This window comes from Pomacea canaliculata, linkage group LG2 (genome assembly GCF_003073045.1).
Source record: "Pomacea canaliculata isolate SZHN2017 linkage group LG2, ASM307304v1, whole genome shotgun sequence".
Taxonomy (NCBI): Eukaryota; Metazoa; Mollusca; class Gastropoda; order Architaenioglossa; family Ampullariidae; genus Pomacea; species Pomacea canaliculata.
Window position 1 is genome coordinate 21,128,689 of NC_037591.1, and position 15,198 is coordinate 21,143,886.

A 15,198-nucleotide genomic window follows, 5' to 3' on the forward strand; every position below is an offset into this window, starting at 1 on the left:
CCTCCTCCTCCTCCTCCTCTTCCTCCAGCGTGATGCATGGGAGAAGTTACTAGAACCGCGATAAGGACAAGCCGAATGAACAGGGACAGGAGCTTCTGTTTTTATGATAGTATAAATCTTTGTAAAAATGACATGCAATACTCTTAGGTCCCCACGAAAACAATTGTGCTTCGCGTCATCAAGATTCGGGTATTCAAAATAGCTACCACTTTCAGTTACTTCTTTCGATCAGAGACTACCATCTACATATTTACTCTCCTGGAGACTATTAGCATTAACTTTTTTAATTTACTTGCAACCTCTTTTTTAGTTCTTTCACATTTCGTTTTTATCTAAATAACTGCCCTACTTTGATCGAGTTTTATGTGCAGCTCATCACATTTTACAACCAGAGGCTACTCATTATGTCACCACAGTAGAAATCAGTAAAGTATCGCTCAGCAAACACTTGTCAGACATAGCACTTGAATAGAATGTGAAACAGATAGAGCTGGAAGTTACGTTCTCCTGAGACTCGTGTGGCTGGGCAGAACTCTTTAAAGGGAAAAGCAAAGCCAACTGGTAAGTTAGGTTTAAATGATAGACACTGACATTCCGAAAAATGTCCTATCAAAATGTCGAGCCAAAAAAAAAATTTCAAAGCCACCGTTTACTTACAATCAAGTGTAGCTTCGGGCTGATTCAAGAGAGTCGCCATGTTGATAGATTTTTTTTTTTTTTTTTTTTTTTTTTGCCAAAGAAAGCAGACTTCAATTCGGAACGTAAGATGACCTGACTTTCAATAAAATGGATGCTGCTGCAATATTATAAGCAGTTCTGTAGAGTGACCAGCACAGCCTTGACAATACAACATGGCGGCCTACTTCAACAGCCTCAGACCTGTGTTTTCAACACGATTGTAAGCTCACGATAGTTTTGCAACCAAAAATTTTGTTCGAATTTGATTCAGGACGCCGGTGTATATTTTACAACTTAACATTTGACTTGCATTTCCATTTAATATTGTTGAGGTGTGGTCGAGCATTAATCTCGCCTACATTTTGTGCACAGCGACTGTTAAATAGCACGAAAATGTTGAACTGATATATTTTGGGCAGATAATATGTGATAATTCAGCTTCTAAAGTGACAAGGGACAATTTTCAACTCACTCCACAACGCGTAAGACTTTTCTCAAAGTATTTCATTGTACCTGATATGTTAAACCTGTGTTTTGACTGTGAGAGAGAATGTGTTTGTGTACATGTGTCAGAGTCGTGTACCACAGATTTTCTGGATTGTAGTCTGGCAGTTGGAAACGAAAAAAAAAAATGTGCATCCATATCGCTCGGAAAACATTTGACAAGTATCTAACAGGGTAAGTTTGGTCGCCTGTTTTTGTTGTTGTTGTCAGGCTGTGTTTGGACTGTATTAGTCTGTATATGTACATACAGTAGTCCGTCCTCACGACGACTTGCGATTTAGCGCTTGGCCGACAGTTGGCTGACAATTCCACGATTGGGTGACGACTGTGTAGAGCAGTTTGACGACCGACAGTCTGACGGTTGAGTACAGTCTGGCAGTTTATGATTTGACAACAATCTGATGGTTGAACACAATCAGAAAACGATGCACAATAGGTTCAAAGTCCTTCGGCCTGAGCCAGACTCCTCTTCCCCTCGTTATCCGTGCCATCGCTTACTTGGCCCTTCACGAGCATCCCTTACAAAGTTCCGCCAGCAGCATCACATGCTACGACTGAAGCAATACCATACACACACAGCAATCTCAAACACACTCAGTCCAGTCGCTAACAAACAGAATTTTACACCTGTCCCCCCTCCCACAACACACACACAGTTACAGAGACCTCGCAGGCACATTTGTAGAAACAGCACATGGAACATTTTCAGTAACTGTTTAACATCCATGAAAGTGTCACTGTCATAGTGAAAGAAAGCTAACATTGTTTTAAATGTAAACTTACCGGCATTTTTATATTTGTTATTGGTTTTTCTAAAATTGTTTCCTAAGTAAAGTTCATGCATTCCTATGTAAAGTTCAATAAAGTATTCTGGTGAAATTTCCTAAAAGAAAATGGCAGGAATTCTCACATACCAAACGTTAACCAGTGAATCAGCAATGTTTTTTGTGCTCGTGTGGTCTGTTGAAATGTCTACATAATCGCAACTGCATAGTCACTCATAAAAGAAATTTCCTAATTTCAAGTAGAGGAAAAATTATATTCGAGTAAATTAAAAGTCAAAAACACAAGAAATATGAATTTACACATCATGCGATATTTTCACATGAGGCAAAAACAGAAGGTATACAGGTTGGTGATACACAAGTGCCAAAATATGTTGACACTATGCCAAATATTTACATGTGGTAAATCAAATAGTACATTACAATAATATAACAATTATAAAAATATGAATTTACACACTGAATAAAAAATATAAGTACATGGGTAAAGTCATTAACACTTGACTGGAACCCTCGGGGCAAAGGAGAGTTGGGAGACCTAAGCAGAGTTGGAAAGAACAGTAGGGATCGGAACCACATGGGTCAAACTGAGGTGGTAGGGCTGTACAAACTGGGTCCGCTGGAGAGGTGTTGTTGCGGCCCTATGGTCCTCGATGATATAAACATCGACACAGAACCAAAGACCTACATGTGAAATGTGCAGAAAGAAAATCAAAATCGCTGACTCTGAGATAATCTATTGTTTCATCCATTCTCACTGTCATCAAAGGCCACTCAATTGGCCTAATTTAACAATCATTTATTTGTCCATTCGTCGCATTACGTACAGGCGGTAGGAGTGGGAAGGCGACTCATGGACAGACGGGGCAGCTTACCAGGATCGTCGGTCAGGCCTGTGTTGAGCGATGGTGATTAGGTCTTGCACATGATGGCTAGTTCACTCCTTTATCTTTGTTATTCAGTTCTTTTTCTGACCAGGACAGTCCTTGACTAAGTGTCACATGGTCAGACCAGACCAGGTTACGTTGCTTGACTATGGCTAGTAAAGGATTGTAACGTTTTTACGAAAGAGTGTGTTGAATGTGTTTGCGAGCGCGTGTAACATCTGCATGTAAACCACGCTCGCCGCACTCTTTCACCTTTTTCAACAAAAAGGTCCGGCCAACGATTAACACATTTAATGTTTATGAAATTAACTAACGATGAGATGAGGATGAAACAAAATAAAATAACGCTACCCCCTCCAGCGTCAACCTCTTCCAACGTTTCTCAGACGGTTGGCGCTGACGAAATCACTGACCAGCAGGTTAATCCACTGAATTTCTTCACGCAGTTCGTGAATTTAACTGTGAAGTTAACTGTGAAGTCCACTGAATTTCTTCACGCAGTTCGTGAAGTTACGGAGATTGAAGCCGTATCGGCGAAGATATTTTATTCCGCTTGGATTGATTACTACACCACACTGGGTAATACTCCACACGATAATACTCCACTAGACACACGTCGGCTATCCGTTGCTGGCAGTTAACCATACACTGTACACTCCCCACGGAGCTCTGTACACTCCAACTCTTGGTCTCGTCTCCACCAGAACCCTTAGAATCACCTAGTTAGCTCCTGCTTTTTCCCCTCCTGACCAATCAGGCACCCCTAGCGACCAGGTAACTAGGACGACCATCCAACTGTCTTTCTTGGAGACTCTCTCAACCAATCATGAGTACTCCATGGCTCTCCATTGCATACCGTCGCCCTAGTTACACTGTGCTCAGTTCATTTACGTCATTCACTATATGACGCGAAAGAATCGTCACGCAGAACTACGTCAGCGCTCGCGCGACTGCTCTTCCCCTGACCACAGGGAAAGTTAAAAATAAAAATTAATCTAACTAGATTCGTCTCAATCGCGAATCGTTACAAGGATCTTGGTGTCCTAAGAATGTGTGGAGTGTGTGCTTCGTACAAAGTCACTGGTTTATTGTTCTGTTACGAGAACTGGAGCAGCCCTCGCAATCACTTCATTAGAATGCCCGGACTCTCCTCTCTGTATTGACCAGTAAATTCGCATCCGTAAAGAAAAATTGATACTAAAAGAGACTTTTACACACTGTACTGCCTGGCAAACCTGATGTTAGGATGGCACTAGCTTCTGTCTAGCCCAGCCGTAAGTAAAATACCTGATAATAAGAAGATACCAAAACTGTAGCTGTGTCTGTTTAAAAACTAATTTGTTCGTTTAGGTTGTTCTGTAGATTAAATATAGGCTTTCCGCCAATAGAAATGAGAGTGCGATTTCATGATGTTTTCCTAAAATATCTTGAACAGTGTAGGTGAAAGAAAGCACCCTTGATGGATCCCTACTGTCGTGTTAACCTCTTCATTTAAAAATAATTTTACTTTCTTTAAAACGCTTACTCTGTTATCTCTTCTTTGCCATCCTGATCTCTCATTAAAAAAAACACCTGAGGTACCACTAAATTATAACAAATTTAATTCATTGTTTTTCAGATAAAAATGGCAAACTTTAAGTGGGTCATGTTGGCGATCCTTTCTTTTCTCGTTCTTATGGAACTAATAGTCAACTCCGCACGCTGGTCTTTTGCCTTGACGCCATTCATGACGGCCACGAATATTATTCCGGAACCGGAAGTGATTGAGCCCTTACAGGTCTACTGCAAAGACGTCCTGAAGTTGATGGTCTATGGACAATGGGAAACTCGAAATCTTTCCGCTGCTGAATCCAACGAGATGAAACTGTTCAATGATCAGGTAAACTCATTCTATTCATTTAAGTGACAATGTACTTTGAGGTTGTTTTTTTTTTTCCTTTATGCTCTGGTCGCCCTCACGTGGACTTCAGTGTCAATCTGTGATACATGAACAGTTTTGCCATTTAATGTATTTGAAATTAAGTGTTTCAATGTTTCCTCTGAGCATTTAAAGTGGGAAAAGAAGCCGTTTGATGTAGAGGTCACAATAATCGAGTAAAAAGAAGAAGAACATACGTAAACAAACATGCACCGGTTAGCAATACAAGAACATGAAGGAACGCAGACATAGGAGTGTGGAAGAGAACGGACAACAGGATGTACTAGTTATTTGTGGGTGAAAGTTGCTTTTTGTGAACATCCGTGTATGTGTGCAAGGGGACGGGGTGTTGTGTGTGTGTGTATATATATGTTTGTGCCTGTGGGGTATGAATGTTTGATCTGATTACAGTTCTTTCAATGTGTGTATGTATTACGTGTCTATCATAATGCGTGGATGTATATAAACTACAAGCATGAAATAAGGGTGTGGTGAAGTTTTTGTGTGCTTTCTTCAATAACTGTTCCTGTTAAGCCCAAAACATTCAACCTGCGGAATATTCTGTAGGCCGGTATAAATTAAATGCTAAGACAATTTGTTGTTGTTGTTCTTCTTCTTTGACTCCAGGTTTTGCGGTGGTAAAATACTTAACATCAAGAAAGATCTGGTCGTCAACTCTTGCGCTCAGATCTCCTCTTTATACATGACATCCATTAACTGGGCAGGAAATCGGGGTTTTGTTTTCTCTCTCTCTCTCTCTCTCTCTTCTTTAAATTATTTTCTATTTCATCCCAGCCATATATAGTTTTCTTTGAATGGACTTTTATTTTAAATTAATCAACCTTGTTCTTCAGCTCTCGTATCGTTCTTCTTCAACGCTGTCATGGCGTAATGGTCTTGGTGATGACACCAAAAACAATAGTAAACAAGAAGAACTTTTGGTGGTGGGTATCTCGTGCTATCCGATAATATGGTCTGATTTGACTATGGCTAAGGTCATTGTCTTATTTGTAGGTTCGAAAAGAGAAGACAATCCCGACCAACCTTCAGCGTCCTGACAAACTCTGTGGTAATGTCACCTTCCCAAAAATTCCCTTCAGAGCTCTATGTGACCCTAACGGCGACACCCCTTGCTGCTACAACAACGTCTGCGCCAACAAAACACAACATCAGTGCACCTGCACAAATTGCTACGACATACGACGAATCATCGATGCTGAGTACGCCACCTGGCGCCCTTCCGACCCCACCTGTCAGCTCCGACATTTGTCACAGAACGAGATTTGTGAGTTGCTAGATGGCGCCACTCTCTACTTCATCGGGGACTCGTTCGTAAGACACGTCTTCACGGCCTTCCTACTGGCAGCCAGGAACAACGAAACCCACGGAGCGATGGGTCCTCGCACGCCTCCAAGTATGTTGGCAATAGGCACTTTTTCCTACACTGACACTCAGTTAAAGGTCGACAATAGTCCATACTCCACCATATAGCCGCAACTCATTATCCCCACCCAATGACTCACCACAGTTAAGGGACAGAGAGAGGGAAAACTGTTACTTTAAACACGCAATGATTAAAAGTCAAATCATTGATAATAGCAAGATAACAACACTAGAGCTGCATCTTTTGAAAAAAGCTGATTTCTTTTTAAATTATTTCCACAGAACTTCAAACGTCATGTGCCGGCCTCTACATGTTCACGGAAAAAGTCTGCCGTCTTCATGTGGATTCAGACACCACCGTATGCAATAAAAGAGTCAAAGTCAAGCTGGTGTACAACTACAAAGTTGACTCTGCTGCTGCTGCCGTTACCGCCGTCATCAACCTCACCAACGTCAGCCGCAGTGTCGTCTTCATGGCCTATGGGATTCACGATCACTTTGACGTGGAGAAGGTCCGCCAAAAGCTCCTGCTGCCCCTTTTAAACAAAATGAACTCGTCCAGTAGCAGTAACCCTAAACTTGTTTGGTTAGCTTACCACGCTCCAGGCTTGCTCAGCTCGCCTCTTAATTACCCTTGGCAGAAACCTGAGCGTATATTACAATACAACCAAGTGATTGGTCAGTTCCTGAGAAAGTGGCACGTGCCAATATTTGAAGCCTTTAACCTGACGGACGGTACGGCCAGCTTCGATGGCTCTCACTACGGACTTGGGATAAACAGAGTCAAAGTTCACATACTTTTGAATTACATTTTAGAATTACGGGAGAAAAAGCTGTGGTAGAAAGCATTTGTGGAGACAGCCACGTGTGTCCATGGTGATACTGTGCTACATCACTGCTTGCCATGAAATTCAGGATGTGAGATTTCCAAGAGCTGGTTCTAATTAAATACTGTTACTGGTGTCCTGCAGATGAAGAGCTCTAAGACTTTTGTGTGCCATTATGATTTAACGAATTAAACCACATTTACTTTTGTGTCACAATGACAGTGCACCAGTCTCATCAACCAGTCTTTATATTAAATGACCCTGGGCTCGTGAGGGCTGAGCGTCGTGAGCTCAACACTCTGAAAACTTAATAAAGGTTAAGGTTTATTAAATTAATAAAGGTTAATTAGTAATAAACTAATAAAGGTTAAGGTGCAATAAATTGCGTGTATGAACAGTGAAGCAGCAGTTGCAGAGAAAGCATTATTAAGATGGGAAAGAGGGATAGGATTCGCTCTTTCAGGGAAAATAGCAGTTATAATAACCCCTCGCACATGGTACTTCCGCTAACAACATAGCTCGCTTTTGCATGACGCTGTCTTGTACATATGATGTAAATAATTTAAACTGTTTAAACATATCCCATGTTTATTTTTCCGTGGGGTTTTTTTTCAACTGCTTAATCTAAGATCCTACAGCCATGAGTTCTTAATGATGAAAAGCTGTATGCATATTTACTGAAAATGAATAGATGTATTGCCAAAATTATGAAAAGTACTTATGAAGCATTTTTTGCAATAGCCTAATAATAAGAGATTATAATATAAGGCCAGGAATCATTGTCAATCAAGCCAATAATTAACACAAAAACTCTCTAAAATCCCCAAATGTATTCTCTTTGGCATGTCTCATTTACTTGCAGCTCACAAAATTGATAAGGAAGTAAAAGATCTTCACTGCTATGTTTCCTTCTTTCAAAACAAAATGTATCATTTTTTTATTCTTTTATAAAAAAAAAAGAAAAGAAAAGAAAAATGTTTTACTTCATAAGTCTATCGACTATAAACCATTTAATACAAAAGTAACACTGATATAAATTTTGTAAGTACATGTATCAATTTGCATTCTTCAGCTCAAAAAGCTGTATTCTCAAAGCTGTTGCTCAAGATACATACTAGATCAGGCATGTCAAACTAAGGGTCCCCTGAGGGGAGCCTGGATTAATAAATAATGTGTTCATTTGTATTGTGCTTTTTCCCACCATTTAAGGAGGGCTCAAAGCGCTTTACTAAAAAGAAAAACACAAACATAATAAAAATGGATGCTGGTCTCAAAAATAGTTGTAAAATCACTGTATATTTGTGACCTTCGCCTATCACAGTCTATAGCTGATAGACACATGCTGCACTGTCAAACAGCATGATGACCACTTCTGATGATGATGACTCACTGATGTTAAGAGTGACTGTCATCTTGTTTTCTGCCTGACATGACTTTTGTCTCTCTTTAGGCTCTTGTTACTCTTGAATCTATAAACTCTACCATCTACTATTCTTAAGAAAGACATTAGTACAGCAGTCAGGTCAAAGGTCTCAAAAACAAGTTGGCCTCTATCAGGATCAGTCAGATTAGTCTGAGTGGCATATTTCACTGAGTTTCCTGGCGATGCATGATGTCAATCATTGCAGACTGGTCTGTACTCCATGCAAAGCTTGCTGTGATAGCTCGATATTGTGAAGCAGCTGGAGGAAGGCAATCAAGGTTTGAAGTCGACAATACCGATACACAGATCTCAAATCTAAGTAATGGCAAGATGGCACAGATGTGACAGCAGAAATAAAATGGCACAGGCAAAGATGATACGTGGCGCAGACACAAAAATCCATCCAGAAACATAGCAAATATCATAACAGATGAACTGATGAACATTAGACACAAAACTGCACGCAGATCAATGGACAAATATGAAAAAGTGAAGGAGAGGAGTCACCTTCAAGCCAGTTAGGTTAGGGGACATCACTCTCCAATTACATTTACATGGGTCTTGTCATGAGAGCTGCACACATGTACAGTGTTCTTTGTGCGGGTTGCAGTGGGCTGTGTGTTTGACATGCCTGTCCTAGATAATGCTACTTGCATAATCTTATAAAATTTCAGTGTTATAAAAGGACCTGAAAACAAATTCATTGAAACAACTGCTGGCTATGCACATAACTAATCCCTAATCCAGACGGTTCCATGTAATCTACCAACTTTATACACATTTATACTTCTCTTTCTCTACATTCATTTATTCTCATGTACTTTCAGTCAGGTATCGAAACGGGCATGGGATGAAAAAGGTGGCCTATATTTGCATCTTCCTTTTTTTTCTTCATGACGTTTCAAGCAAAAGGCAGTAGTGAAAGTTTTTTGACACCGGCCACACTTGTATGGCTTTTCATGGTCTGTGTGTGACCATTCATGCCGTCTAAGACCAAATGCAGTAGAATACGCTGCTCCACACTCAACACACTTGTGAGGTTTTTCACCAGTATGAGTTCGTTCATGTCGCCTCAAGTGAGTAGAATCCAAAAAGGCTGCACCACACTCCACACACTTGAACGGTTTGTCACCAGTGTGTATTCTCATGTGCACAGTCAAATGGGCTGACTGCGAAAATGATTTTCCACAGTCTACACATTTGTAGGGTTTAATACCATTGTGTGTGCGAAGATGGATTTTCAACCTGTTGGAATGGGTAAAGGATGCCCCACACTGTTCACACTGATAAGGTCTGTCTCCTGTGTGTTTACGCATGTGAATCGTCAACTTGGTGGACTGTGTGAATGCAGCATCACATAGTTTGCACTTGTATGGTTTCTCACCAGTATGCTTGCGTTTGTGCTGTTTGAGAACAGAAGCTACTGCAAATGCTGCTCCACATTCCTCGCATATAAATGGTTTTTCACCTGTGTGTGTTCGCTTGTGCACACTAAGACTGCTGGCATGAGTGAAAGCAGCCCCACACTCTTGGCAGATGTAAGGTTTTTCTCCTGTGTGCTTGCGCATGTGCACATTTAGACTGCTGGCTCTTGTGAATGCCATGTTGCACACAGAGCAGGATACTGGCTGGCTTTTGGCAGACATGATTGCTTTGCGGATCTAGGAGTAAAAAAAAGCCATTAAAAGTAGCATTCCTGGACATATTGTGTTCATAATAGTCACATATATATATATAGTGGACACAAATATCATTGAAAGTAACTGAAATCTTAGAACTGCTTTGTAATCAAGTGTACAATCTCTATAGAGACTATGCTTATTCTCCCTGTCAACAGTGTGGCAGACTTAAATTTACACCTTACCCTGGAAACGGTGGACTGGCCAAGGTAAGCCTGAAGATTGGCGAGCATGTCTTCGCTGGAAGTTAGCATGCTTGGTGCACGAGCTATAATAGAATCTTTTTCAGACTCAATTTCATTCTGGGAAATGGTGAGGTCTGTAGTGGAGGATGTCAGTTGACATGTAGTACAGCACATAGTAAGGGGTGCATTGCAGTTTGTACAGAAAGATGAAAATGGCTGTGAAGGCAGCGATTCTTCCTTGGTATTTTCATAGCTGTGCATTGTACCAAAAGTAAAATGTAAGAATACTATACAACAACTCCACTATAAATCTTTTATGAACAAAGTACATAAGTAAACAAAATTATGCAGTAATCTTGGCATACAAAATTTTATAAACAATACTGTTAATACACATTATAAGATGTAGTAAATCACGTAATGAATTTAATGTTGGCACGATTTTTAAAAAGTACGGCTAACATTTTGTTCTCATTAATGTATGTAGACTAAATGAGCATTCTCTCTCTCTCGCAAACACACATGATAAGAATGCACAATCTTACTGTTGCAGTAGGAAGCTTGCAATCTCTGTATCACTATTAAGTCCAAGAGAAAGACCCACTTTGCGCCACCGCTCAAATGCTTTCAAGTCAAAATTCAATTCCCACACTCCTTGCCTGTATCTCTGAAGTCTAGCTACTCGTTGCTCTGTACTTTTAGCATCATCATTTTCTTCACTTAATGCCTGCATATAGAGACAATGAACTTAATGGCTCTGCTTAAGACTTAATGTTTCAATACTAAATGGGTGCATCAATACAAAGACAACAGACCCATGTTAATCAAGTCATATATAAGCAAGGTATTTGCGCCTGCTTATTTAAGAAATGCACACAAATCTATCCCAGCTACACTCTAGAACTACATTAAATGAAAAAGTATATTTTATTTAAACATATTCCTCACACTATGTGATCTGCTCACAGCAATGACAAAAGGACAGCAAAGAATGTTTAAAAAGTGTAAAACTAAATGCAAATATTGAAACAGACAGGAAGGGGGAAAAGAATGCTTTGTTTAAAAGATATTCAAAGAAGAACTAGGACGCAAAGCTTAAGTGGAATGCCCTCACTACCATCATAGCACAATATTTGACTTAAAAGTGGAGGCTTTTGATTTCCTGAAAAATCATACCAATTTCTGCATTCAACTCACATGGGAAAGTGCAGCAGATGTTTGTGGTTGGCCAAACTGTACTTCAAGATCATCATCAAAATCTTCCTCTTTTTGACATTTGTGTGACTTTCTGTACTCAGAGTGCCTCTCCATATTATTCTTAAGCATGTCATTTCTCAGGACTGGCTGCTGTGTATCAGCAAGTTCAGTCAGTAGGGAATTCAGGTGTAATTTGTTTGCCACTGTGTTCTCTACATCCATGTTGCTGCAAATTAAAAAAAATTACACATCTTTTGTAAAAAGCTAAAAAGAATAATTAGAGTCTGCTATGCAAATTACAATTAAAGCCTGAAGTCAATAATATTTCTAGCATTTAAGTACAACATACAGGTGTTTCTACATATATTTGTGCATCAACAGAAGACAGATGGATCAAATGAAAAACAGAAAAAAAACTTGTTTGCAGAAAATTTAATTATCATGTAATGGGTTTCATTTTTGTTCATAGTCTTGATAATGTGCATTTTTTTTTAGATATATATATAAAGGAATATAGAATTGCAAGGTAATCGATATTTAGTTTTTAAAAAAATACATGCAAGAACTGTAAAGTATGTTGGTGTATTTTAATACGTTTTTCTGGTCATGAGATCTGTAATTTCAGGCCAAGATATAGACCAAAATGTATTTTTGTTAATCCATATCTTAAAATGATATTTTGGGAAAGTGAATATTGAATAAAGTTTAAGTAAACTAAGTATTTTGCTACACGACCTGCCTACCCTTTTAAATAGTTATTGTATCTTGCACATTGGTTACTTTTTTTTCCTGAAGACTTCGCGTCCTGCACAATACAGTGCTATATTAAGATTGTGCCGTGCAGAGTTTTGCAGCGTGTTTTTGAAAAGAATTACAATACTTTCTATATACAACCTTGTCTTCTATGTCAAAATAAATCTGATGTCATGTTTTTAACTCGCTCATATATTTACTTGGCCCCCGATGTTACTAGCCTTAATTTTATATAATGACACATTATCGAAAAATGAGACCATGCAGAAATAGTAAAAGTTTAAGTAAAACAGTTTATAGCACATTTTATGTTGGCTTCTATGCTTTCAGATTTTAAGGCACATTTTGCGTCTGCTGTCACATACCAAAAGATGGTATATCTGCAGTTCAAAGTAACAGATGCATTCGCTTTCCCTACACCACAACAAAGACTTGATAGCAGTGTATACAGACGCTTCTGTCCAGACCAACAACCGGAAGTTGTGGCACTTGCTACAGATTCGCTTTTCATGAAAGTGATATAGAGAACATGAAAATTGTTAGCTTATTTATTGTTTCCTATTGAATATGTGTCAGAAAAAAATTGCAGTCGGTAAGTTAAAAGTAATACGGAACTTTTTTTTTAGTCCTACATATTCTTTTAGTGTCATCTGCAACGCATCTCTGCAGTCGTTAGCTACGGTAAAACACGACGTTTGTTGGTAAACAAGACTAAGTCGTTACTTTTATTGAAAACAAAGCTGACTAGAAAAAAGAGACCTTGCAAGAACAGAATATTACAATCTAGCGACTAAGAGTTCAACAAGCCAATTCTCGCACTAGCTACTCTGTACATCAACTCTGCAATGCAGGAGCTGTCAGTGCATAGTTTGTGTTGTTGTGGTTGATATTTATATGAAAGAATCTTAAATTTACTAATGTGTGATATCAAGATAAACTACGTTTCTTAAAAAATTCCTGCTTTGTATCCTATTGATGTGCGAAAGTAAATCTGCGTACCAGTGTAACGTAGCTTTGTAACTTCTGTCGTCTGCAAGATATCGTTTCCGGTGGCTCGTGTTCGAAAGTATCTACCTTTTTGATGCTCCTTTTAAATGTACGGAGTTCTTTTCATATTCAACTATATCACTCAGTTATCGCTGATTTCAGCCTGATTTACAGAATGAAAAACTTTACATCGTTAAGTTCATAAAACGGAGTGCAATTGTTAAAATCTTTGAATGAATTTGTATACATTATTGTTCCTGCTATAGAAGGGTTTTCCAAATGTTAGAAAATGAATTAATGTTTGCGTGATATTTAATTACTTCATGATTTTTCTTGAATTATAGACTTTAAATGCATTTTTATTTTTTCTTGTTTTCCGCACAGTAATGGCATTAAGTCTGTGATCACATCTGCCTGCTACAGTTCTCTGTGAAGTCTGCAAGGTTCATAATGGAGATTGGAATTGACCTCCCTTTCGTTAAGCTAGAGCCTGCAACTGTAACAGACCAAGACATATTCTCAACAGAATTACGCCATGATTTGCCGTTTAGTGGTAACAGAAATGTTGCATATGTTGATTTGATTGAACCTCGGAGTGAAAAAACAAACACAAATGAGTCTAATTTACAGCTGCTGTCTTCCAGTCTACATTTGGTCAGAATCAAATGTGAACCTGTAGATATTTATGGTGATGGTGATTGCCCTACTTATGCTAGCACACAGACAGGTACTTTCCATAAAACATTTTCTCCATGCCCAGAAGAAGATAGATCATCATATAGAAGTGCATCACTTAGCCAGAGGGAAACTCAGCACTTGCTCAGCAAAGAATGTGAACCTCTGCAAAGCCCTATTGTGACCTCTTCTGCCTTTCCAACTGGACTTTTCAGAAATGTATACATCAAGACAGAACCAGTTGACAGTGCTTACACACATAGTAACCAAACTGAAAGTTCAAGTTCACGAATTCAAAGAAAGTTTGGAAAGCCATTTAAGTGTGTTGCAAGTGAAGCTAACCATAATGCTAGTGAACAAAACTATACCCTAGACTTTCAGTCTAGTACAAGACCAATAGTGCCAGCACCCAGCAATCAGCAATCTGCTTCATTCTTGGTAAGAAAAATGTCAGATTGCAATCTCTCTGATCAAGTTTGCAAGCAGGCATTTTACTTTTGCCTATTGCAGATGGCATTTTGCTTAATAAATATCCAACATTGTTTAGAAATCATTTTCACCAATAAGTGTCAACTGTATCTATTTTCTTTCTAAAAAATTCTTTAGAAATATTGTGTAAGATTATGTTACATGTATTAGCATAATCAAATTAAAATTTTGTATATGTGTGTGTTTAAGGGTGGAAAATTGAAGCCGTGCTCTATAAAACTGGAGAGATTACCTTCAGAAGTTGCAAAGAGAGGGTTTTTACACCTTCCACAACAACATCAGGTAATGTGTATTCATCTATAGACTATACATAAATTTGTTAATGATATAATAAGTAGCTTTTTTTGTCATCTCACAAATGTATGCAGATAAAAGATTATCAAAATTTGTGGGAGCGAATGGCTAGTGGGGAAGGTCATATGAATTTTTTTTTTTAATCTTACATGTTGCCTGTGTGATGTGGCATCTGACAGGACGTTGACGCTCAGTGCACTCACGAATCAAAGATCAAAGGGGGAGTATAAAATGAGTCTTGAGTGAAGGGGAGATAAACATTGCATTGCCGACCAGGGTGTATTTTTCTCTTGCTTCTATCTATTTCTCTTCGTGCATCAGGTTGCACATAAGGCCTCAACCAGAGTCCGCCACCGATGTCGATCGGCTGAAACCCGCTCTAGGTGACCCCATGTCCAGCCCTTTCCTTTCATCTCCCTTTCCACTGTTCTTCTCCAAGTTTCCTTTGGGCGGCCTCGTTTTCTTCGGCCGTCTGGAGTCCATCGTAGGGCGACTCTGGAAAGGTCTGCTGTCTGCTGGCGGAGCACATGTCCA

General features: G+C 39.1%; 3 protein-coding genes across 11 annotated transcripts in view; 2 read left to right on the forward strand and 1 right to left on the reverse strand.

The window, feature by feature from the left end:
• On the forward strand, positions 1-7,933 carry LOC112556762. 2 transcript variants are annotated; one of them, XM_025226104.1, is made up of 4 exons: positions 1-1,160; positions 4,473-4,733; positions 5,787-6,186; positions 6,438-7,933. In XM_025226104.1, the coding sequence occupies exons 2-4, from the start codon at positions 4,479-4,481 to the stop codon at positions 6,995-6,997; spliced, it is 1,215 nt and encodes a 404-aa protein (XP_025081889.1). In that variant the 5' UTR covers positions 1-1,160; positions 4,473-4,478; the 3' UTR covers positions 6,998-7,933. The 2 variants fall into 2 exon arrangements, with proteins under 2 accessions (XP_025081889.1, XP_025081890.1); XM_025226105.1 differs by lacking the exon at positions 1-1,160 and adding an exon at positions 3,927-4,128.
• The window catches only part of LOC112555153, a 27,112-nt gene continuing 19,733 nt past the window's right edge, over positions 7,820-15,198 (reverse strand). Inside the window, exons 13-17 of the mRNA XM_025223400.1 lie at positions 12,585-12,762; positions 11,467-11,692; positions 10,815-10,996; positions 10,270-10,522; positions 7,820-10,066 (exon numbers count right to left, since the gene is read on the reverse strand). Coding sequence (XP_025079185.1) covers positions 9,233-10,066; positions 10,270-10,522; positions 10,815-10,996; positions 11,467-11,692; positions 12,585-12,762 — 1,673 coding nt within the window. The 3' untranslated portion in view covers positions 7,820-9,232. The remainder of the gene's footprint in view (positions 10,067-10,269; positions 10,523-10,814; positions 10,997-11,466; positions 11,693-12,584; positions 12,763-15,198) is intronic.
• Positions 12,687-15,198, forward strand: part of LOC112556750 (zinc finger protein 239-like) — a 7,296-nt gene continuing 4,784 nt past the window's right edge. Inside the window, exons 1-3 of one of the 8 annotated variants that reach the window (XM_025226081.1) lie at positions 12,687-12,811; positions 13,591-14,319; positions 14,560-14,652. In XM_025226081.1, coding sequence (XP_025081866.1) covers positions 13,657-14,319; positions 14,560-14,652 — 756 coding nt within the window. In that variant the 5' untranslated portion in view covers positions 12,687-12,811; positions 13,591-13,656. The other 7 variants (XM_025226078.1, XM_025226079.1, XM_025226083.1 and 4 more) reach the window with 7 other exon arrangements.

Coding starts and splice junctions, on each gene's coding strand:
- LOC112556762 (XM_025226104.1), top strand. CDS start 4,479: ATGGCAAACTTTAAGTGGGTCATGTTGGCGATCCTTTCTTTTCTCGTT. Junction 4,734..5,786: donor TGAAACTGTTCAATGATCAG/GTAAACTCATTC, acceptor TCTTATTTGTAG/GTTCGAAAAGAGAAGACAAT. Junction 6,187..6,437: donor GGGTCCTCGCACGCCTCCAA/GTATGTTGGCAA, acceptor TTATTTCCACAG/AACTTCAAACGTCATGTGCC.